Consider the following 21,866-nt stretch of genomic DNA (forward strand, 5'->3'; position numbering starts at 1 on the left):
AGAGTATTTGGAGCATAGGAAAGAGATAAAATAAATACCTCTTAAAAAAATAATTTTTATTATTTAAAAATATGAAAGTTGATATATAAAAAAATAAATAAAAAATAGTTTAGCGCGATGTATAATGTAAATATGGATATTTGAGGGAGTGGAGTGCACATGCACACAAGTTCCATCAAGAATCTTGTCCCATGCACTCCCGTACATAGAGAGCTGACTGCAGAGCAAGTGATCTGGGATGTGCTGATTGTTTTTTGGACTTTTTGCCTTTGCCTCCATTCCCTAACTCATAATTAACCCACTTTATTATCACACTCACAATCTTTAATCATTATTCTTTTTAATTATAATTCAACGTCATGTCCCTTGTCACTCCATCTCCCTTTTATTTAAATTAATTTTGTTTCATAATTCATAATATTTAAACGGTGATGTAAACGAGTCGAGTCGAGCGCAATACATTATTATTAAAAAAAATTTAAATTATTGTCGAGTTGGAAAATTATTTTCTAGCATGGTTTGATATTAATCGAATCAAGTTCAAATAAATTTTAGATCAGACAAGAGTCAAGCTCGACTAGTTTGATATTTTAAAAATATTATTATTTTTTTTGCTAATCGAATCAAACAGGAGAGCAGGGTGAAAATTTTTATGCAAGTTTGATTCATTAATTGATATACTTGGGCTTGGGCTGCATAAGTTTTAGTGTGTTGTTTGGGCTTAAACGGCGGAATTGGGTTAATTCGTAAATAAGAGAAAATGGATGGTCTAATTAGAAATTTTGGTCTCTGCTACCGAGCTACAAGAAACACTCGTCAAAGTAAAGACCCTGGCCTACACACTCTCGCAATAATCTTCAATTTCTCGCGTTGCGGATCTTTCAATTTATCTACTTCTTTTTTCTATTTAAAATTTCTCAAGAAAAAAGGTGCGATGGATTACGAACCAGATGCTGAGTTCGATCGTGTGCCTCCGTCGTTTGATCGTATGGTATTTATTTATTTATTTGTTTCCGTTTTCTTTGGATCTAATTTCAGTTGTATCTTGATTTTGCTAGATCTGTTCTGTTCTCGAGTGGATTTTAGTTGTTTTATTCGTTTGATCTAGGGTTTTGTGAAAATGTTATAGATGGACGATTGATGCTGTGTTTTTTTTTTTTTTTGTTTTTTGCATGCATTTGATTTTCTGAAGGAAAAGGTTTTATATTTATCGATAATCAGCTGGAATCTGATTGCTTCGTGGTGTGGTTTTATTTGCTGGATTTAGATTGGATTTTTATTTCACCTTATCATTTGTTCTAGTTAAGGCTATTCCTGGAACCTGGATTTTTTTGAGGAAAAGGGTAAAGAAGATTTATTCTGCATTTGCTTCTGATGTAAACTGCTAAGAAATTAATCAAAGTAATGTGTTTGTGAGAAATATCGATTTTCTATAGAAGAAAATGGAGCTATTCTTTCAAGAGTTTAGTATAATACTTTCACTATGTTTATAACAAATGGGCTTTTTTACTGTCTGTGTTGCTCAGAGGAATAAAACAATGATTTCTGAGATTTATGTATTTAACGACTATGGAGAGACTCCTGAGCTAATATGCCCTCACTCTTTGGACTTGCATATTCCGATGACCCCTTTACATGTGTTAGTTTGCCATTGTCGTGGAGAATTCGAGATTGCAAAATTGAGCTCTTTAGCCGACAGAAATTTCTCAATAGTGAATTTAGCTTATTTCCTTTGGTTGACTGAATGGAATGGATAGAGTGGTCATTTTTATGTTCTTAAGCAAATATTGAATCAATTTCAGAGTTAATTGTAGTTCAATACCCTCATATATGGATGTTGATCCAGAGTTTATCATCAATAGTTCTGCTCTAGTCTTATTTATTTAATACGCCTATAATTCTTTTCCATAAGTTTGTTACGACATTCTTTTTTAAGGAAGAGGCTAGACATGCTTTGGCTTGAGTTCTTCATGCTATAATCTATTACACAAATCATTCATCTTCAGTTTAATCTGAACAACGGTGGTTATATAACTGATCCTTCCTGTGGCTGGTTGCTACACTACGATTTATTATTTTTCATCTTCTGGATTAACAGAAAAATGTGGTCCGGGGTGCTGAAGCCCAAGGATTCAACCCTGGATTGATTGTCTTGCTTCTTGTTGGGGGACTGATCTTGCTATTCCTTGTGGGAAATTACGTGTTGTACGTTTATGCCCAAAAGACTCTTCCTCCAAAGAAAAAGAAGCCCGTCTCAAAGAAGAAGATGAAGAGGGAAAGACTGAAGCAAGGGGTCTCAGCGCCAGGAGAATAGATTAGTGATGGGTTGTTCCCCTTACAGATTGAGCTGCTGTTTTTCAAATACTTCGTGTTCTCTGAACTTTATCAGGAATCTTTGCAGCACTTGATGTTTAGAGCCTGCCCTGTTGTTTTGCTAGCTGACTGAAAAAACCTGCGGTTTGTTTCTTACAGGGTAACTAGGTCTTTGTTTGAGAATCAGACAATTATATATCTTTTTTAATTTGAAGTCATTCTAACATGATTGTCTTTTGAGTTGCAATTTGAGGCTCATGGTTTCTATACCAAGTCTTAAGCAGTTTGAGGCTCTGAAACAAGACTTCTATAGCTTGAAATGAGGCATCCAATCCAAACAATAGTCGTTGAGCTATAACTGACTTTGACAGGTGAACTGTTTGAGCTCGCTATCCCCAGAAAGATTAGTTAAGTTGCATATAAACCTAAGTAGCAATAGAAAGAACAACATAAACACCTTAAAAGAGTAACAGAATAGCAACAATCTGAATGATAAACTTGGCAATTCCAGTTATTAAGAACAGTTGATGTATCTGTATCCTATACTCGGATGCATAAAATTTACTTGTATGCACGTTTTCGAACTACATAATAACTATATTGTCAACCTCAGCAATCAGATAATATTACAGAAATGCAGTCGGACAGAAACTCTTGGCAACATAACATTAATTATTGCTAATTAGGCCACACGGCCCATGGTCTGTCCCCCTGGTGGAATCATGACCATCACGGCTTTACCCATGAATCCAGGATGAGGAAGCCTCCTACGCAGCTCACGAGCTTCCTGACAAAGCGCACACGGATGGCAGAAGACATGGGTAGCAAGGTCACAGGCGGTTTCACAGTGTTCGTTCTGAACCTCGTCCATCCCACAGCCCCCACAACACCCAAAGGATCTCACGAGTTCCTCACAGTTTCCCTGTTGTAACCATCAAATTCCCAGTAGCTCAGACTTCTTTACAATAGTATTGCATCTCACGTAAATTATATGAGACACATGCAAAATTATATGAACATAGCTAACCTCAAGGTTAAAGTTACGTCGGATGGCTGTCCGGGTGGGATAAGAGAACCAGGGCGCAAGGCAGTTCCAGCCAAAAAAGCAGCTTCCGATCACGTAAAGCCCAGTGTAAGGCAAGCACTGATTAGCAAATATACCAGGCGCATATCCAAGCCTCTCAACATTGCTTCCGTGGAGCACACAGGGTGCCACAGCACCCAGTAAACCTGCTCAACATCACAACTATCAAACACCAAAAGAAGACAGCCTACATACCACCATTCGTACAGTACTCCGATCCCATGGGAAATTCTAATCAAGACTGCGTTTGTTCATACCGGAAAATTATAAGATAAGTGTAATACACTTATAGTGTAATTGTTGAAAGTAATCAATTACATGGTGAGTGTAATACACTTGCTATGGAATTGATTTGAAAGTAACCAAAGGAATTTTCTGGAAAATTGCTACAGTCTTCGTGATGAAGCTATTCTAACTGAAAATTTCATCCAATACATAAACCAATGTAATTATATACTGCAAGTTCTTCATCATCATAACCAGGCAAAAAACTGTACATTACAATCCCAGATATAAATCAATTATCTGGATTGCGTTTTCAGCATAACAAACATCAAGAATTAGTAAACAAGTCCAATATCCGAAATGTAAATGGATTGAGACCCCCAAACATGCCACTAGGCAATCGAAGACCTGAGGCATCAAAATCGAATCTTGATTTTCTACCTGAGAAAAAGGAATTCACGGAAGGAAAAAAAAAATGAAAAACTCACAAACTTCGAGATCACTGCTGTAGAACTCATCATTCCTTCCAAGACAAGAGAAGACGCGGGAGTGCCATTGGGACCTCTGCGTCAGGGGCTCCCGGTGCATCACGGGCTCCCCCACCGGAAGCCCATTCGCAGTCCATCCCACCGGCACCGCCGGAGGAGGAGGAGGCGGAGGTCCACCGTTCTTGGCGGTGCTGGTACCAGTACTGGTGGAGGATTTCGTTTCATGCTTTATCCCTGCTTCTTTTTCTTGCTTTGGTAAAAAGGGATTTGATTCCTCATAATTCGCCATTCTTGAAATAAAAAATAGATATATAAAAGTTCAGAAAATGTGGGAATGTGGTTATATATATATACATATATTTGTAGGAAATATCAAAGACGAAATAGAGAGATGGGCTTTCTTGATAGGCGCTCTCTCTCGCCTCCCAGATTGTCATATGCTGACTCTTGTAATTTATTACTATTTTGTTTATTGGTTTGTTTTTTTCATTACTATTTAATTCGAATGACAAAGCCTTGTGGCGGACCGCAGAATTTTCTTAGTCACAGATAACACAGATTAGAACCCGTTAACTTTGGAAATTACACTGTCTTTACCAGAATCACACCTTTTTGTAATAATATCAAGAAATGGTGTTTTCCAATTAACAAATACAGTTTTATGTTCGAGCTCAAAAGAGTGTTGGAAAATCAGCTTGGTACTTGAATAATAATAGTAACAATGTAGTTTATGGGCTAAATGTAAAAGGGTCATTTCTGTTTTTAAAATTTTTTAATTTCTTGAAATGAGAGAATTATGGAGAGATAATTATTTATAAGACAAATTGCAATAATTACAAAGAAAAAGGAAAATCCAGAATCCAGTATATAACATAAATTTTTGTGTAATAAAATGCAAAACAGAGCTGTTGAATGATTACAGTCCCCTACATATATATGGCTTGCAATAAACATTACACTATAAATCACAAAGACAAGATATCTGAATCTGCATCTTCATCCAAACTAGTCACAGTACAACATTACAGAGCCCTTTCATCAAACCTCAATTTTCTTTCCCTGAAACGAAAACCCCATCAAAAAACAAGAATTCATCAGACCAAGCAGTAGCTAGTAATCGGGGTAGCAGCAAGTAAACAAGAGTTGTTCTTACATTCGGTCTGTCATTGCGGAGTTTGGATCTCCGACGGGCCATGCTGGTCTGGTAATGGATTCTGGGCCGGGGACCGGCCCGATTCGGTGGTGGAATGTAGCTGTGGGTCTCTGGACCTCTGTAATCAATGTCGTAAATCTCTGTCCCCATATTTTTTGCATGCAATCTCCCTGCAAAACCACCATATATCATAACATATTTTTCGATAATCAAGCATGATCTCGTGTAATAAAATGAAGCCAAGAAACATAAGGGGGTCGAGAATAACCTATTGAGAAGGCCGGCACGGCGACGAGGAGGAGGAGGAGGAGGAGAAGTAGAGTGCCAATGCAACTGTTCTTCATCTCCATAGCATTCGAAATTGAAGTTGCAGGAATTAAGAAACTAAATTTTTGTTTCTTTAGTTGTCTGAATCCGAGAGAGATGAGATTGGGGGAAGAAGTAGAGCTAGCCAAGGTAAGGTAGTGTTTGGGGAGAGGGTTTGGCAATTCAAAGTGTCGCCATCCGCACAGCAATTGATTGCAAGGACGACCTGACTGGTATGGTGCTGCTTAGTTGTAACATTTAAGTAGAGAGATCACCGCTTTGTAGAGTGTTTGGATGTAGCCAAATCCAAGGAAACGGAAATTATTAGTAAGGGCTATTAGTGGCCAAATTAAACATGACAACAAACAAGTCATATATAGTGTGATATATATACATATATAATCATATTTTTCAACATTATTCTTTAGAAAATTCTCTTACATCTTGTGGGGAAGTGAAGTCAGCCGTCATGAGTACATTCTTAGCCCAAGTGAATGATATATAGTCTTTTGCATATCATCTTAGACATGTATGAATATTAATTGCAACCTCTGCAATGTTAACTTAAATAGGTGAGGCTGCATGCTTACTACCCTTTATGTATTTTTGATATGAATGCAGATTTCAAGAATTAAAAAGAAATGGATTGGGATATGGACAGTCCCATGTGTGTATTATTGGAATTTGGAATGGTCTTAGAGGAGGGACATCAAAAAACATTTAGGAGACACCTACACTCTACACACCACCCCCTTTGGCTCCACTTCACTACACAAAAGCCTATCTTAGAATTCCTGCCTAATAAACGCCACCACATTATGGACCTTTTCTGCCCATCATCATTCACTTGTGTGGTGTTCTTGGAATTTACTGCAACTTGTGGTCACCTTTGTAATTCTTTTTTCCCAAAATTCACTATAAAATACGCATCCAAATCCCATCAAAATTATGATAAAATCGTAATTGCTTCCATAAAAAATTAGAGAATAAATTGAGTTGCAAACATCATAAATTTGTTGTGACCACTTATAGTTGGGATATTTAATGCATGCACTGCAACAAATATATGCATAAATAGTTACTCTTCCATGTCTGGATATAAACTTATATAAAATTTATTACACACCTTCATAATCTAACACAAAAACACACTTCATAGGAATTTTTGTCGAATATATACATTTAGAATTCTTTGATTTTTCCTCAGAAAATCACCAAATGAAGTGTTACAATAATTTGAATATGAAAGAGGGCAGGAGACGATGACAGAATTTGTGAAATATCAAATTGAAATATTTCCCCGACAACGTAATAAGAATAAGGGGTCAAATGAAAGTAACGTCATATTTCTGTATGAAATGGCCCCCAGTTATAAAAGGCATTGATTGGATGGATATGTCTTGTTTCAAGGATATTCATTCATCCTCTTTTTAACTTTATAATTTTAAGCTAACAATCAAATTTCAAATAATTATATTTATTCCAACTATTTATAAATTACTCCTATTTATTTTATAATTAAAAAAATCATTCTTAAAGTTTAAAAGTAAATACAATTCATATAATAATATTAATATTTTTGGGGTAGATTTATAGTATTTTAAAAAATAAAGGTGGTTTGTGTAAATGATATTAATATTTTTAATAGGTTTATATATAATTATTTAAAAGAAAAGAGTGACTTTTATAAACAAATCATAATTATCCCATAAAATTTTGCCTCAAATATTCTGACTCCATTTTTCAATTTGTTTTATTTGCTTTTTTAGAAAATTGATGGTATTGGGTGTTTTTTTTTTTTTTACTTCTTTTTGGGCTTTTCCGGAACGGGCCTGCAATTGCTAATTTTAGGAGATGGGCCGTTTATAAGTTTATTTATTTATATTATAAATTAATAGTATTTTCATGATTATTTCCTTTTCCTTTTTTTTTCTTTTGTGGGGGGGGGGGGGAGGAAATGGGGGTTACGTAGAAACTGTTCAAAGAAATTCTTATGTGAACCAAAAATCACAAGCTACTTTATTTTTACAATAATTACTATGTGTTTTTTTAACAGCTGTTTGATTGTATTTTTTATTTCAAATCATATTGTATCTTTTATTTTATATTATATACATATATTTATTTATATAATATTACTTCTATACACATAACATGTGTATATATATATATATTAAAATGAAGGATATGATATGATTTGAAATAAAAAATCCAATTCGATTTCCGTCGGAGTTTGAGCAGCAAATGATGAACTCCACCACCATCAATTCTTGACTACTTTCTTGGCTCGTTCTCGACTCTTCCACTGCATTTTCACAGCCGGGCTTTTGCAGTTTTCCGGATTTTTTCTCATTTTCAGTTTGACTAAACCCCAAAATCTGCCTCTCAATGACAGAGATCTGTGAGGGGTAGATTTACATCTTGTCAAGATTGAAACAATTTTTAGTGGAGAAGAAGATTCATCAACCCTACTTCGGCTGTTTCTGTCGCTACCACCACCAACATTTTGTGTCTTTGCACTTGTCTGATTAGAACAAACCCTGAAAGAATCCTCTGCTGTGTCGACTTTCTTGAAACAACCAAACCTTAAAAACGAACCCCACTTGCACAAACTGCTTCTTTTCCGGCAGCGGAATCTTAACGGTGATTGCCCACAAAAAAGGACTTTCTTGAGCAACCAGCAGCGGCGGCGGCTAGGGGAGGCGCCGCCGGGTTTCTCGACATTGGGTTCGGCGGAGCTGCTGGCTCTGACCTGGCCAATGCAGGTGACTTCTGGAGAAGAAGGGTCCTGAATAGGTTCGGTCACTGTTGATGCAAACATTGGGGTAGGACGTGATCTTCCCCTGTTTCTACTCTTCAAGAATGTGATTAGGGGCGGTAGGAATTGCTCCGCCGTGCTCGGACTTGATATTGGCTTTGATGAAGCTTTCATCTTGATTGACTGGATATGCATGCATGGACTGTGCAGCAATTTTTTCTCTTTGCTTTTCGGACTTGAAATCCCCGATCATCACTTTTTATATATGTATGGAATTTACACTTGAAAATCCAAACGAATAGTAAAAGAAACTCTAACAATGCCTGAATTTCTTGGATGGGAAAAAAGGAAGAAATCAAGTAAGAATTTCTAACCATGCAAGAATTGCATTGTAGAGAAAGTGGGCCTAAATTTATTGCCAAATCCTTATCATGTTTACAACTTTGTTGAAAAGTGATTGCGAACTGAACATGGGATCTGTCACGTCAGCGGATTGAACTATAGATAAGTTCTAAAAGGTTTTATTTAAAGTAAAGAAGAGTTGGAATGAAATCGTTGTCAAAGTGTAGGCAGCTGAAAAATCTACAACCAGAAAGAAATGAGTTTGCAGAAGAAGAAGCAGACGGAAGTGAAATTGCAGAATTTGCAATGGCTCCAAATATTTGCTTTCCTTGCAAGTCTGCACAACTAAGGGTCATGGCAAATTTTTCACAGACAAAATCACTTTCTCAGTCTATATTTTCTGCAAATACTTACTCGGTAGGCAACTTCGGTAGGTGAACAAAATGTCAACTAATTTACTGCGCTCGACTTAACAAGGCCAAGGCAAAAGGAAGAAGAGTCCGAACAGGACTAACTAGTTTAAGAGTACTAATTTTTCGTTTTTTGTTGTTGGGATGGGGGGTGAGGGGTGTTTTGTCCCACTTGTTTGTGAGGGAAACAGGGTAGTTCAGATGAACATTGGTGTCATTCGGCGTCCATCGTCCGTTTCATCCCAACCATTGATTTTATTGGCTCAAATCCCAGCTTCTCTTGATCAACCCCATCTCTTTTTTTCATGTCCTCCTCCTTGTCCTCAATTTCTTCATCTGAAGATTGAAATGAGGGGTCAAAATAGGCATTGAGAGTTTAGTATTTAGCAGAAAGAGTTTTGAGCTAAGTTACAAAAACTATTTATGAACTAGAGGCAAATAAGGGTAAGAGTTCATGCCTGAGTAACTTGCCAAGGAAAATTCGCTTAGACGTTTGACGCAATTCTTGAGTGCTTGGAGCTCTGCTTCTTTCTCCTGGAGTTTAGAATGTGCATGATGCAGCTCAGCTTCCAACTCCACTATTTGGCTTTCCTGACGCTCGATGAGCACATGGCATAATTTTTTATCCAGTTCAGCTGGCAATACTCCATCATAAGGGCACAAATTTAAATTCCCATGATCCTCTGAGTGATGTTCTTCTGCAAAATTCTCAACCTGCATGACATATTGCAAAGTTTCAGCATATACTTATTCTCGAGCTAAGATGACCTCCATAGATAGAGGAAACTTGTTCCCAGAGAAAGATTGAAATGAAATGAACACGATGCATGTGTATACTGAACTAATTATCAGGTAGTAGATAATAATAAACTGTTTGTGGTGGCTGCTATATTTGTGGCGGGCGCGGGGGGGGGGGGGGTACAAAGAGTGAACCAATATCTTCGCCTAAATGAACAGGATACTTCAATTCAGATTGGAATGATATCTCATGGAACAAGACTTGCCTCAGAGATATCTGGTCTTCCTTCAGAACCAGAACTTGCTGTTACACACCAAGGAAGCTTTTGTAGTTCGGTCTCAAGCTCTGCTTCCAACTGATCCATTTCCAGCACCTCAGGCAACTGTTCTGCCGTAAGAACATTAATGGCGCATTCACCTTCCTCCATCAAAGAGGGGCCAAATGGTTTTATTTTATATTTGCTCTTGATGTCTGGCTTAATGAATAACGTACCACCCTCAGTTTGCCTTTTATTTGTTTCAGCTTTGTTTCCAGCAAGAGAAGCAGTTTTGCTGCTTGTGATCTCAGCTTTTAGTTCTTGGACGATCTTGGCAGTCTCATCCATTGCACAGTTCAACCTACTAATTTCAGCTTTCCCAGCTGACATCATATACATTATTCCAACACCGACTCCCCAACCAAAGGAATTATCTGCAACAGCAAATAACAACCGTGATAATGATCATGCTTTTGCTGTCGGAGGATGAAATAAATCATATGAAAGCCAGAGACAAGACAAATGGATTCACCTTTAAAGCAACAACACAAGCAATAAAAATTCAGCTCAATCTTCCCATGTCCAAACTTTGTTGCACGGAATGGAAGCACATGTTTTCTGATCAATGGCATAGAACTTTTCATGGTATGCATAATAGGATTAACATAAGGTTACACTAGAACAACTTCCAGCGGCCATGTTCATAATATGAAAGCTGGTGAAATTTCATTAGTATCCTGAAGCATTATGACAACTATTTTCGTGACTTCCTCAGCAAATGTTAATCTCAAACATCAAAACAAGATTACCACACTACACATGCTTTCTGCCTAAACCACTTCTAATTCAAAACCAAAAACTTAGAAGGCTTGCAATTCTGAGATCTTGTGCATTTAACACAAAGATACTATAAAGCAAACCCTGAGAGTTAATAATCGCTTCAAGTTTTTCTCTTCTACAGAAAGTTGTCAATCCTAACACAACTCGGACAATCTTCAACTTATCCAGATCATCAGTTAAACTCCAGATAATAGTAGTATCTTGAAATAATAGAAGAAGGCCTGAATAATAGATTTAGAACTATCCATGGACCTCCCATCAAACCAACAGCACCATTAAATTATTAAGCAAGAAACTAACCTTTTGAAGAACAAGATTCACACTTTCCAGCAGAATGTTTGCCAGTTCTCCTCTTCTTCAAGCAAACAGTGTTTCTCTTTGCACTTCCATTTCCTCTCTGATCCACCGCCAACTCTTTTGCACCACCTTCCCCAAACCCACTTTTTTTTCCCTTCTTTGAACCGCCATATTTCTTGAGCCCCTTAGACCCACTCCCAGTTTTCTTCCACAATTCCTTAGACGCTGTCTCGGGGCTTGAAAACCTAAAGATTTTGCCATCATCATTGATTGCATCTCCCTGTTCCTGACTGCTGTCTTCTCGAACTGCACCTTCAGTGGGAAAGATCGAATCTTGGGGCTGCAAAGCTTTACTTGGATCACATTCTTGGTCATTTTGCTTGGAATCAGAAATGGGTTGCTCAGCGTCAGTGGGGTTTATTAATTTCTTTGCTAAAATTCCGGATCCTGCTGCTGCAGCTGCTGCAAGTAGAACTTGCCACATTCTGGTGTTTTGAAAATCAAAATGCAGATTCAACTACTGGGGTCTGAAATTCGGTGATAAAATTGGAAGTTTTCATCCTAGAGAGAGAGAGAGAGAGATTTGTTACTGAGCAGTGAATGACATCTATTCAGTTTGAAAAGGTTTGCAAGTGTTGTTGGGTGGAAGCATGTGACGGTCTGAGAGTGAGACAGCGAAGAGCGGTAATAGTCTTATGTCTTATTGCACGTGACCGAGGTCACGTGCTTCCCGCTTTGAACATTGTCCACCTGGAGGGAAATTTTCTTCATGTCTTCACTTCATCGGATATTCCTATTGCTATTGCTATTGCTATTGTTACTCCTAACTTCACGTTCTATCATCATTACTTCCTAGTCCAAAACTTGCAGGCATACGTCTAATAAATTTCGTATTTAACTTATCAATAATTACAATCACTCTTCTCCAAATTTGACGTAATTACACGTAAATTTTCTACAGTTTAAAAAAATATATTTAATATTTTTAATATTTATTTTCATCCAACAAATATATAATCATTTATTAGTCAAATTTTATGAAATTTGTTCATCAACAAAAAAAATTAATTGAAAATCCATATTTTACTTCCAATTGATTTATTTTTTGACTGAAAAATCTATATATTTACCCATATTTGATTTAGTACTAACTTAGCGGTTAATCAGACTAAATATAAATTTTATTCAATTTTTTTGCTAACATCAAGAATTTTTCTAAATTTAATAATAGATGAATTTATTTATTGAATAAAAACAAACGTCAAAGTGCTATAAGAAAAATCTACATATAATTAAACCAAATATCAAAGGTGGTCCTTGTAATTATCCCCGGAACTTAATTAAATTATCATCTAACCATTTTATTGGAACTTTGGTCTTGCTTATACTTCATTGAAGTTATCCAACGACATAAGCAAGCAACAGCCGTACCAATTTGATGTTGAAATTTATTAGATTTTAATTGTTATATCAAGCTCTGCTGACGCTGAACTTTTTATATCAAACTCTACGGTATTTTATGTTTCATTTAATATATACAAACAATATATATATATATATATATCAAAAACCAGAATACTTGCCAATATAAGAACCCTTTCACATACGCACACATTAGTTCAGGAAATTCAACTTCTACTGCGTCATCGTTTCAGACATTTTGAGTCCATACAACAGTTGAAGATGAAAAGCTAGAGCCACAGTTACTAATATAAGAACTGTGACATTGTGTAAGATACTAAAAGGCCTTTAAATTAAAGAGGGCATCATAGACTATGCATTCAAGCAGAGCAACTGATTCATATGTATAGACCTCCACCTCCACCGCGAGCTTCTGAAACTAATTGCTCTGAGTCATTCTGATTCTATTATTCTCTCTAAAATTGAGTTTCCTCCCAGTGATTTGGCAGATGGTTTTCACTTGCGTGTACTTCTGAATGCCTTGCAAGAACCAATAAAGCAGGGACGAATTACATAGGTTTAACACAGCAAAGGAAACAAAGTACCTCAAATGATGTACAAACTAAATCATATACGCGAATTATGAAGTAAATATAACCCATAGCGGTTATGCTCTTTTTCACTTGATGCATCCATCAATGCGTCAAACTCTGTGTGTGTGCAAGTGAAAAAATGAGTACTAGGATATGAACTCCTTGTACTTCATCACACAGCCACAGTCATGGACAAGAGCAATTCAATCTGGTCCTTAGATCCAACTTATTTGGAGAGTGGCTAGAAAGTTCAGATAAACTCCAAGCATTTCTCACAACTGTCCATTAGGCAATCCGGTGTTTTTGTCTTTAGACATTAAAGAGGTCCGGCAGTGCAAATAGACATCCACTATTTATCACAATGTAAGGAAAAGAAACATTCAGAAATGGAAATATTACTCAGGAGATGCTCCTGAAATCTCTAGCTTTGGGGGTTTCAGATTTAAGGGAGCTTCTCTATAAGAGAGTAAACAGTGATAATTTCACATATATGTCATACTAGCAACTAAAAGGCGGCAGTCCTTATTTACTATGTGAAGGTCCAACCAATAGTCAACTAAATGTCAAAATATTCAAAACACTCCTGTTCTTATCCTTTGATCTTATTTATAAAAGACTGTCAATCTGTAATCAAGCTTTCAAATTTCTTTATAGTGAAAACACAACAAAGATCCCTACAATGTCATATTTAACAGGATTTATCTGCAGTGAAGCAGCACACAGATTAATTGTGATTGGAGCTGCACATAACAGATGCAGCTGTGGAGCGGCATAACAGCTATAACAGTTCAATAATCAAATTTACTGATAAGATGAACCAATTTCTTTCAAGAAGAATGATGGCTCAACACGAATGCCTCTAACTGAAACAACCAATCTGCCAATCCCTAGTTTAGATTGGGACAGCGTGCACGTTCTATCTACAAGCATATTTGAAGGCAAAGAAGCAATTCGAACGTCTTGCAGTAAGAGATCATGACAAGAGCAAAACAGATTATTCTTTGAAGCATGACTACACAATTTCATAGAAGAATACTTGTATGCATCCTTTCTCAGATTCCCATGTGATTGTAGCTAGAAAATTGTCAACTAAATTGCAGGGACTAAAATTCAGAAAGTAAATCTTTTAACTCACTTCTTATTATGCTTATAACAGCATAAGAAAATCTTGCAGACAAGCTTGTAATTAACTGGATGAACCTAATTGCACTAAATTTTTCAGATAATTCCAGATGAAACCATCAAAAATTCAATCATACATTTGACTCTAAAAGATGCATCAGCGAAAGTACCACATACTCAATGGTCTATCGGCAACCAGTCAATCTGATCGCTTATAGGACACATGTTTCCTGGCAGCCCTGGCGTTCTCATACTCAAACTTCAACACATTAGGAATGTGCGAAGTATCCTTCACATAGAACATTCTCCCAAATGCACTCTCCTCAATCGCCGGAAAATGACACCTGAGCAGATTGTTCACCACCCAAAACCACCCTCCGCCTAACACCGCCCCAAGCGCTGCCCCAGCAAACACCTGTGCCACCGTATGGTACCCCAAATAAACCCTGGAATACAGAGTCAAAACCGCCAAGGGCCACACCACAAGCCCCACAATCCACATCTGATTCCGGAACAAAGCACCAATTCTATAATAAGTTAAAAGCGTGAAATAAACCGCGAAAAAGAACATGTACTGGGAATGGCTTGAGGGCCAGCCGTGTGAATCGCACATCTCCAGGAGGGCGCAGGTCTCGGGCCGGGCCTGCTGAACGGATGTCTTGATGATCTCGTTTATGAATTGCGAGATCAAAAGCCCGAGCGCGAAGAACATGCCTTGAAGCTCGCGACGGAAGATGAAATGTGAAAAGAAGCCGCCGAGGCTGATGAATACCGGGACAAGAGAAATCCATGCCAGGAAATGGCCCAATTGATCTCCCCTTTGGTACCGAACGTGGGTCAGGGTCACAGCTTTCAGGGGCGGAAGCGGGTGTGGATCCGACATGGGTTCTCTTCGGGATTATCGGATCTTGGACAATTGAGATAATTACTGCTTACGAACAACGTCGATGGCTGATCTCTTGTGCGTTAACTGTTGTGAGGATGATGTAAAGAGTAGAGAGTAGCTGAGACTTGGTTGTGATGCGTGTTCCGTGCGTGTGTTGTGTTTTCTGGAGTTCTTTGCGTGTAGCAGAAATGTTTGACGGCGAGGATGGAAATGGAAGCAGTGGCCATCTTTGTTTATATTTTATTTTTTTGCTTTATTTTGTTACGGCTCTCTATAATTGATAGTTATTATTATTTGTGTAAAAACTTATAACAATTTTTTTTTTCAAAATTAACGTCATTTAGTATTAAAAATAAAAATTTATCTATACTTTTATATTTCATTAATGTTTCTCTCTATAATTTTCGTATCTCTTTTTCTTGTCTCGTTTTTTATACTTTTTAATATTATATTAATTTAATTAATATATTTTTAATAATAATAGTAATTTTTAAAAAAAATTTAATTGATTGTGCACACAACATGTAAGTGTGCCACATATACTCGTGGCATGCAATTTATGTGTATATATAATATTTTTTATTTTAAAATATATTATAAATAATAATAGAAAATATAAACTACCAGAATATATATATACTAATATAAAAATAAATTAAGCTGATTCTTTATCAAAATATTAATTACACTTTTCTCCCACAAATTATGTTTACAATTACATTCACCAATTTAAAATATAAATATAATAAAGATTAACTTAAATAATAATAACCATAAATTTTGAGACGACACTGTCCTTAATATTTGACTCCCTTAGAAAAGGTTTATTACAGTCGTTCCCTTATATTAAAACTTTTATTTAAAGCAAAAATCATAATAAATCATTGTTCTTGTAGTTACTATTATCATAAAAAAATAATAATAAAAATAACTCATATAAAGTGAAATAAATACTCATTCGTTTAATAAAATTTAAATTTATAACTTTGAATTTATTAATAAAATTGCTCTCTTAGCGTCAACTACTAAGTTAAATCATCCTTCGTCAAAAGGTGTATTATTAGATTCAATTGAAAATTTTCACATGGAGAAAACCGGACTAACCTTGTCACGGACAACATATCCACTACCAGAATGGGAAATTCCAATAAGCCAAACAGTACTGAGAAAGCCAGCGTGAAATCGAGTAAACTTCCCCCAAATTTTAGAATCCCCCTAAAATCCTGTACAAAGCCCGCGACCCACTTCAACTTCAGGAAAGGCGCGGCAATCAAGAAATTTCAAGAACATCTTCTCCCTTCAGCTGCCTGAAAATCTTTTCGCGAACCCGTGTTTTCTTCATTTGATCAAAGGGGGGAAAACTAAGGAACCCTTGTTTGCTTCTATCCTTAGCTTACTGGAAGATTTTCCGAGTAATAACCTTAAACCTGCGAGACGATGTCGGATGAAACCTCAACACCCCAGAAAAGAGGGCCCATAAAATCACCAGGCAAAACCACACTCTCCTTCCTTTTCACTATATGCGTGCACGTCTGAAAGTAGCTTATTTATTCATTTATTTTTATAGTTTAGCTTTTTTGTGTGTGGGGATGGTAGAAATAGAAATCGTTTTGTGCTTGTATGTGTTGTTTTGTTCTATTATTAGATAGATGGAATGAGGGTGTATCTGCTGGTTATTTCAGTTGGAAGTGTCGCAGTGCAGAGGAGACGAGAACATGCAGTTATGGTAGGAAAAGAAAGAAGAGAAGCATTAATGAGGACAAAGCGTTTATGCAGAGTGGGAGTTAGCAGTGAAAATGCTGACGTTCCAGTAGAAGACGACATGATGATGGATGAAGAACAATCAGTTCTAGAGGATCAAACTCTAAAAGCAGTGGAAGAATTGAAGCATGCCATTGGCTATCAGTAAGCCACATTACTTTTGTTTTGAGTATATTGAAATTTTGATGCTGTGGAGTTACAATATTTGCATCATGCCAATCTAAGATAAATTGAGGCTAGGAGTTAACTGAGCTCTGTACATGGGATTCTTTCTGTGTGTCTTGGTTGAAAAACACTGAACTATGAATCATGCAACAGTAGGACAGCGTAGGTCCCATTGGTAACGTGGCATGATTCAAACTGCCTAGTGTTTTCAAACGCTGTTCATCTAGGAAAAACCTGTATATTCCAACTAACATCGCAGCGTGATTTAACTTGTTGTGTTCTTATGCATGTAACCTATTAGTTGGGGTTATGGCCAACTGAACTAATATATCAAGTTGTATTTGTGTATTCAACTACCGACCTAGTGAAATGTTATCCATCAGCTAAAACTGCACCAGCATAGTTGTATATGACGTGTGAAAGCTGTTCTACCCTTGTATATATTTTCAGATCATATTGAAAGCTTGCTGTGGGATTTTGACTTATACTGTATTTACGGCCTCCTAGGGGTAAAGGAGCAATGCAAAAAAGAGTTGGTGCTCTTCGTGAGCTAAGACGACTGTTGTCAAAATCAGAATATCCTCCAGTTGAAGCAGCCCTCAAGGCTGGAGTAATGCCCACTCTTGTTCAATTTCTTTCATTTGGTTCACCTGATGAGCAGGTTTGAGGACTCTATTTAACTTTTGCTAATCGTTTATGTGAAGTCTACAGGTTTCTTGTCATATAGAGATCACTCTGATGGATTATATGGTGCCAACTTATCTAATGTATAGTGTCTAAAATAACATACCACATTTTTAGTTACTCGAGGCCGCTTGGTGTCTGACAAATATAGCAGCTGGGAAACCAGAAGAAACAAAAGCATTGTTGCCGGCATTACCGTTAATTATTGCTCACATGGGAGGTTGGTAGTTTCTGTAGGGCTTTATTTTCTTTTGGGCATAATTGTTGGTATTTTCTTAATTCCTCATCATAAAGGCATCGAGCTTTTAGTTAACTGGACAGTGGTGGCATGCACAATTTTTGAATCCATTGCTTGGAATTTATTCCAAGAGTATTTTGTGTTTTCAAGTTCAGTTGATCACCACTAGGACGCCACTTTTTTTATGCTTTTTGTTTGATTTATTGGATTGTCAATGTCGTCAGTGTTATTCCAGATACACTACAGAGAGAGAGAGAGAGAGAACACAGCTACATAACTAAGCCATTTTTATGTGAAGTACTCTCAAGTGATGCAAATTGTCTCTTTTGAATCAGTAATGTTGAATGATAACAATCTGATTATCCATGAAAAAGAGAACTGGAAAAGCATTGCCATATATATATGTATATATCTATATATATCTTCTTGTTAGTACCACACAGTCTTCTGGTCTTTATTGGTCGTGTTAATATAAATAAGTTGTGCTTTTTCCCCCATAAGATCAACATTTCAGCTTCACGATTGTACACTATAATTGGATTTCTTTTATCAGCTTCGATCACTTCATTGAGGTCTTCTCAAGAAATTTATTGCATTGTCTTTATTCCTTTGCAGAAAAGAGTTCACTGCCTGTTGCAGAGCAATGTGCCTGGGCGCTGGGAAATGTGGCTGGTGAAGGAGAGGAAATGAGAAACGTTCTGCTATCACAAGGAGCTCTGCAACCTCTTGCAAGGATGATGCTGCCAAACAAGGGCTCAACCGTGAGAACAGCTGCTTGGGCATTGTCAAACTTAATTAAGGTGCTGAAACATGTTTTGAGCAGAATATATACTTATTAGTTTCAAAATAGTTTTGACTAATGTCAAACATTCGATAAACTGTTAGAACGATAATTTTCTTCTTATTTTCAAGGCTTGTAACAATTCATCGCAGCGGTTTATCTCAGCTTTTTGCCAAATAACATATCTTCTTTCTAAAGAATGTAATGTTGATTTTTTCAACTTCTCTATGGCACTCTGTTGGTGCATAAGCCTTTAACAGCACAGAGAAAACTTTTTAAGGTTTAGCTCATACTTTCTGCGATATGTATGTAACATGATATCTTGGGTGTAGGGACCAGACCCCAAAGCTGCCACAGATTTAATAAGGATTGATGGCGTTCTTGATGCAATTCTTCGACACTTGAAGAGAGGGTAGGGAGTAAACTTTTGCTCTCATCATGTCATTCTTAGTCATGTTGGAAAAGCTACATATCACGTGATCTCATTTCCTATCTTACTCTTCAAATTTTCTGCTGGTTTAATCAGGGATGAAGAGTTGGCTACTGAAGTGGCATGGGTGGTTGTGTATCTAACAGCCCTTTCAAATTTTGCTACCAGCATGCTGGCCAAAAGTGATCTTCTGCAAATAATTGTAGATAGACTGGCATCATCAAATAGCTTGCAACTGCTTATCCCGGTAATGGGCATGATATGTAGATGGTATACTTATTTAGAATCATTTACTTAAAGCTAAAGATCAAATATTGCTGCTAGCAACTGCCTGGAAGCCTCTCTGGTTTAATTTGTCTTTGAGGTACCATATCCATGTTTTCTTTGTCTAATCAATACGGAAAAAACTTTCTTGCCACATTCCATCATGAACTAACTGTTAAACATTATCACTAACATGGACTAGTTAATGAAAACAACAGAAAAGCAAGTTGCCAGTTTCTTGACAATGTTTTCTTGTAACAAATTTCATGTTTCTCTGACTTCGAGTTCACAAATCCTCTTTTACTTCAAAAATTCAATGAGTCAGCTGCAAAAACTAATTCCTAGATGCATTCTACTCGTATTTTTGGGGCACTGTGTGAAATTTATATGGAGTCATTTAACGTAAATATCACCTTCTTCATGAATTAAAAGTTCTTATGATTTCTTTCTGTAACACGTTTCACCCTCTAATTGTCTGCTGGCATTGTCTGGTTATACAGTGCTGATGTATAATTAATTTTCTACACTTTTTATTACTGTTCATGTATGCAGTTGCTACGGGGTTTAGGCAACCTTGTCGCTGGTGATTCTTATATAACTAATAATGTCCTTGTTGCAGGACGTGAGATCACAGGCTAGTACTAGTTCTTTTTCTGCTTGTTTTTTCGAGTGAAGGTATTCTACACTAATGTTTCTCAATGACCAATTTTCTGCAGTAAATGTAATTCAAGCACTGATAAAATGTTTGAAAAGTGAGCACCGTGTCTTGAAAAAGGTGTGACAATTTATATTTTCTTGTTATACTTGCCTATATGTGAAGACAATTGTTATTGCATCAGTATCAATTTGTTCTATGCATGCATTTTGTAGGAATCTGCTTGGGTGCTATCTAATATAGCTGCTGGTTCTGTTGAGCATAAAAAAATAATACATTCAAGTGAAGCTGTGTCATTATTGATGCGCCTGCTGTCAACTGGCCCATTTGACATAAGAAAGGAAGTTGCATATGTTCTCGGGAACCTCTGTGTTGCCCCGGCCGAAGGATCTGGAAGACCAAATTTGATTGTTGAGCACTTGGTTTCTCTTGTTGGCGGAGGATGCCTTGTTGGTTTTATTGACTTGGTAAGATCTGCAGATACCGAGGCTGCAAGATTGGGGCTTCAATTCCTAGAGCTGGTAAGCAGACTTTTCCCAGTCACTGTCTGATCAGGAACATTGGAGAGTGTATGTTATAGCTTGCTGGTCGTAACAATTCTCTCTTTAACAGAACTGATTGTGAAGATTAGAGTTTTAATAAATGACGAAGAGTTTCTCCCCTTCTTGTTAAGCACAATAACACATGATGCTTTTGTTGTTCCTGGCCCTGTACGTGCTGTCTTTGACTGTTGTTTTGTTAGATAAATGGAACAATTAAAAACTTTTGTTGGTATATTATGCGGGGAAGCCAGTTCTTTATTTAAGCTCAGAGGTTAACTGTTTGACTTTGTTTTTGGGACAACGCATACAATGTAGCAAAGGCAAAAAGTCTGTGTAAGAACTTTGTATTTTTATCCTTCAATAATTTTTCATTACATTCTTCCCCACAGGTTCTGAGGGGAATGCCAAATGGCGAGGGACAAAAGCTTGTCGAGGCAGAAGATGGGATTGATGCCATGGAAAGATTCCAGTTCCATGAAAATGAAGATCTAAGAAACATGGCCAATGAGTTAGTCGACAAGTACTTTGGAGAGGACTATGGACTCGATTCATAGAAACAGCTCAGACATTGCGTACTTTTGTGTGATAACTCAAAGACGCGATTACCTTGAATTATGCCTAAGATATTGGGATGATATATGGATGTCCAAGCTGATTTTACAGTTGAAGTGTTTGTTGAGGGACGTTGTAAAGCACTAATCTCCGGTGTATATTGTTTGGGCCATCTTTAGGATGATGTTCTCTCTGAATGCTTTCTGTGTCTGAATTTTGTATCTTTTGCCCCCATATTTGGTGTGTTATTTCAGCAGCAACAGATTTTAATTTCAGTTAATGGTTAATTCTTTTTCTTATGTGATGTTTACGAAGAAGAAAATGGGGGAATCATTCAATATAAGTGTTTGTTGATGAGAAGGATGGGTTTGAGAAAAAATCAAGTTCCGTTGCCAGGGAACGACCCAGGTCTCCTGGGTGAAAGCCAGACAACCTACCGCTGGCAACTGTGAGTGGAACATTTATCTTTTCTTTTTATACTGGCAACTGTGATACACAATTTCCTACGTATATTTTTTTATTGAATTACTCTTATTGTTCAAGAATTTTCCTTTCTTTTTTTCTTTTCTTTTTTTAAATAT

General features: G+C 36.9%; 7 protein-coding genes across 11 annotated transcripts; 2 read left to right on the plus strand and 5 right to left on the minus strand.

Annotated features, from left to right (window-relative positions):
• The first annotated feature begins 808 nt into the window (after nucleotides 1-808).
• LOC105161394 (DNA-binding protein S1FA) lies at nucleotides 809-2,539 on the plus strand. 2 transcript variants are annotated; one of them, XM_011079063.3, is made up of 2 exons: nucleotides 809-986; nucleotides 2,099-2,539. In XM_011079063.3, the coding sequence occupies exons 1-2, from the start codon at nucleotides 951-953 to the stop codon at nucleotides 2,312-2,314; spliced, it is 252 nt and encodes an 83-aa protein (XP_011077365.1). In that variant the 5' UTR covers nucleotides 809-950; the 3' UTR covers nucleotides 2,315-2,539. The 2 variants fall into 2 exon arrangements, with proteins under 2 accessions (XP_011077365.1, XP_011077363.1); XM_011079061.3 differs by having other exon boundaries at nucleotides 819-991.
• Nucleotides 2,540-2,777: 238 nt separating this feature from the next.
• Nucleotides 2,778-4,686, minus strand: LOC105161395 (cell number regulator 8). Its single transcript, XM_011079064.3, has 3 exons — nucleotides 4,111-4,686; nucleotides 3,341-3,543; nucleotides 2,778-3,235 (listed from the first exon to the last, which is right to left on the minus strand). The coding sequence occupies exons 1-3, from the start codon at nucleotides 4,397-4,399 to the stop codon at nucleotides 2,996-2,998; spliced, it is 732 nt and encodes a 243-aa protein (XP_011077366.1). The 5' UTR covers nucleotides 4,400-4,686; the 3' UTR covers nucleotides 2,778-2,995.
• A 276-nt stretch (nucleotides 4,687-4,962) lies between these two features.
• LOC105161396 (uncharacterized) lies at nucleotides 4,963-5,908 on the minus strand. Its single transcript, XM_011079065.3, has 3 exons — nucleotides 5,532-5,908; nucleotides 5,264-5,433; nucleotides 4,963-5,169 (listed from the first exon to the last, which is right to left on the minus strand). The coding sequence occupies exons 1-3, from the start codon at nucleotides 5,611-5,613 to the stop codon at nucleotides 5,149-5,151; spliced, it is 273 nt and encodes a 90-aa protein (XP_011077367.1). The 5' UTR covers nucleotides 5,614-5,908; the 3' UTR covers nucleotides 4,963-5,148.
• A 1,705-nt stretch (nucleotides 5,909-7,613) lies between these two features.
• On the minus strand, nucleotides 7,614-8,842 carry LOC105161486 (uncharacterized). Its single transcript, XM_011079184.2, has one exon. The coding sequence runs from the start codon at nucleotides 8,520-8,522 to the stop codon at nucleotides 7,833-7,835; it is 690 nt and encodes a 229-aa protein (XP_011077486.2). The 5' UTR covers nucleotides 8,523-8,842; the 3' UTR covers nucleotides 7,614-7,832.
• Nucleotides 8,843-9,100: 258 nt separating this feature from the next.
• Nucleotides 9,101-12,093, minus strand: LOC105161397 (POLAR LOCALIZATION DURING ASYMMETRIC DIVISION AND protein). Its single transcript, XM_011079066.3, has 4 exons — nucleotides 11,215-12,093; nucleotides 10,084-10,508; nucleotides 9,538-9,793; nucleotides 9,101-9,415 (listed from the first exon to the last, which is right to left on the minus strand). The coding sequence occupies exons 1-4, from the start codon at nucleotides 11,693-11,695 to the stop codon at nucleotides 9,294-9,296; spliced, it is 1,284 nt and encodes a 427-aa protein (XP_011077368.1). The 5' UTR covers nucleotides 11,696-12,093; the 3' UTR covers nucleotides 9,101-9,293.
• Nucleotides 12,094-12,829: 736 nt separating this feature from the next.
• Nucleotides 12,830-15,433, minus strand: LPPGAMMA (Phosphatidic acid phosphatase (PAP2) family protein). Of its 4 annotated transcripts, none has more exons than XM_088880408.1 (2): nucleotides 14,505-15,433; nucleotides 12,830-13,144 (listed from the first exon to the last, which is right to left on the minus strand). In XM_088880408.1, the coding sequence occupies exon 1, from the start codon at nucleotides 15,208-15,210 to the stop codon at nucleotides 14,527-14,529; it is 684 nt and encodes a 227-aa protein (XP_088736534.1). In that variant the 5' UTR covers nucleotides 15,211-15,433; the 3' UTR covers nucleotides 12,830-13,144; nucleotides 14,505-14,526. The 4 variants fall into 4 exon arrangements, with proteins under 4 accessions (XP_088736534.1, XP_011077369.3, XP_088736535.1 ...); XM_011079067.3 differs by having other exon boundaries at nucleotides 12,830-13,152; XM_088880409.1 differs by having other exon boundaries at nucleotides 14,498-15,433.
• An 873-nt stretch (nucleotides 15,434-16,306) lies between these two features.
• Nucleotides 16,307-21,584, plus strand: LOC105161399 (importin subunit alpha-9). The gene is made up of 11 exons (XM_011079068.3): nucleotides 16,307-16,702; nucleotides 16,896-17,118; nucleotides 17,647-17,800; nucleotides 17,941-18,043; nucleotides 18,677-18,861; nucleotides 19,175-19,254; nucleotides 19,369-19,519; nucleotides 20,089-20,170; nucleotides 20,253-20,311; nucleotides 20,407-20,712; nucleotides 21,123-21,584. The coding sequence occupies exons 1-11, from the start codon at nucleotides 16,651-16,653 to the stop codon at nucleotides 21,285-21,287; spliced, it is 1,560 nt and encodes a 519-aa protein (XP_011077370.1). The 5' UTR covers nucleotides 16,307-16,650; the 3' UTR covers nucleotides 21,288-21,584.
• The last annotated feature ends 282 nt before the right edge of the window (nucleotides 21,585-21,866 follow it).

This window comes from Sesamum indicum, linkage group LG5 (genome assembly GCF_026168435.1).
Source record: "Sesamum indicum cultivar Baizhima isolate 11 linkage group LG5, ASM2616843v1, whole genome shotgun sequence".
In the NCBI taxonomy this organism is placed as follows: domain Eukaryota; kingdom Viridiplantae; phylum Streptophyta; class Magnoliopsida; order Lamiales; family Pedaliaceae; genus Sesamum; species Sesamum indicum.

What these genes read in the sequence shown, in the direction of transcription:
- LOC105161394 (XM_011079061.3), top strand. Translation starts at nt 935, where the DNA reads ATGGATTACGAACCAGATGCTGAGTTCGATCGTGTGCCTCCGTCGTTT. An exon ending in CTCCGTCGTTTGATCGTATG is followed by an intron (nt 992 to 2,098) that starts GTATTTATTTAT and finishes CTGGATTAACAG; the next exon opens with AAAAATGTGGTCCGGGGTGC.
- LOC105161395 (XM_011079064.3), bottom strand. Translation starts at nt 4,399, where the DNA reads ATGGCGAATTATGAGGAATCAAATCCCTTTTTACCAAAGCAAGAAAAA. An exon ending in CAGCAGTGATCTCGAAGTTT is followed by an intron (nt 3,544 to 4,110) that starts GTGAGTTTTTCA and finishes GATGTTGAGCAG; the next exon opens with GTTTACTGGGTGCTGTGGCA. An exon ending in GACGTAACTTTAACCTTGAG is followed by an intron (nt 3,236 to 3,340) that starts GTTAGCTATGTT and finishes TGGTTACAACAG; the next exon opens with GGAAACTGTGAGGAACTCGT.
- LOC105161396 (XM_011079065.3), bottom strand. Translation starts at nt 5,613, where the DNA reads ATGGAGATGAAGAACAGTTGCATTGGCACTCTACTTCTCCTCCTCCTC. An exon ending in CGTGCCGGCCTTCTCAATAG is followed by an intron (nt 5,434 to 5,531) that starts GTTATTCTCGAC and finishes GTGGTTTTGCAG; the next exon opens with GGAGATTGCATGCAAAAAAT. An exon ending in TCCGCAATGACAGACCGAAT is followed by an intron (nt 5,170 to 5,263) that starts GTAAGAACAACT and finishes TTTTCGTTTCAG; the next exon opens with GGAAAGAAAATTGAGGTTTG.
- LOC105161486 (XM_011079184.2), bottom strand. Translation starts at nt 8,522, where the DNA reads ATGCATATCCAGTCAATCAAGATGAAAGCTTCATCAAAGCCAATATCA.
- LOC105161397 (XM_011079066.3), bottom strand. Translation starts at nt 11,695, where the DNA reads ATGTGGCAAGTTCTACTTGCAGCAGCTGCAGCAGCAGGATCCGGAATT. An exon ending in GAAGACCAGATATCTCTGAG is followed by an intron (nt 9,794 to 10,083) that starts GCAAGTCTTGTT and finishes TATGTCATGCAG; the next exon opens with GTTGAGAATTTTGCAGAAGA. An exon ending in TTCCTTGGCAAGTTACTCAG is followed by an intron (nt 9,416 to 9,537) that starts GCATGAACTCTT and finishes TTCAATCTTCAG; the next exon opens with ATGAAGAAATTGAGGACAAG.
- LPPGAMMA (XM_088880408.1), bottom strand. Translation starts at nt 15,210, where the DNA reads ATGTCGGATCCACACCCGCTTCCGCCCCTGAAAGCTGTGACCCTGACC.
- LOC105161399 (XM_011079068.3), top strand. Translation starts at nt 16,651, where the DNA reads ATGTCGGATGAAACCTCAACACCCCAGAAAAGAGGGCCCATAAAATCA. An exon ending in TGCAGGACGTGAGATCACAG is followed by an intron (nt 20,171 to 20,252) that starts GCTAGTACTAGT and finishes AATTTTCTGCAG; the next exon opens with TAAATGTAATTCAAGCACTG. An exon ending in GGCTTCAATTCCTAGAGCTG is followed by an intron (nt 20,713 to 21,122) that starts GTAAGCAGACTT and finishes TCTTCCCCACAG; the next exon opens with GTTCTGAGGGGAATGCCAAA.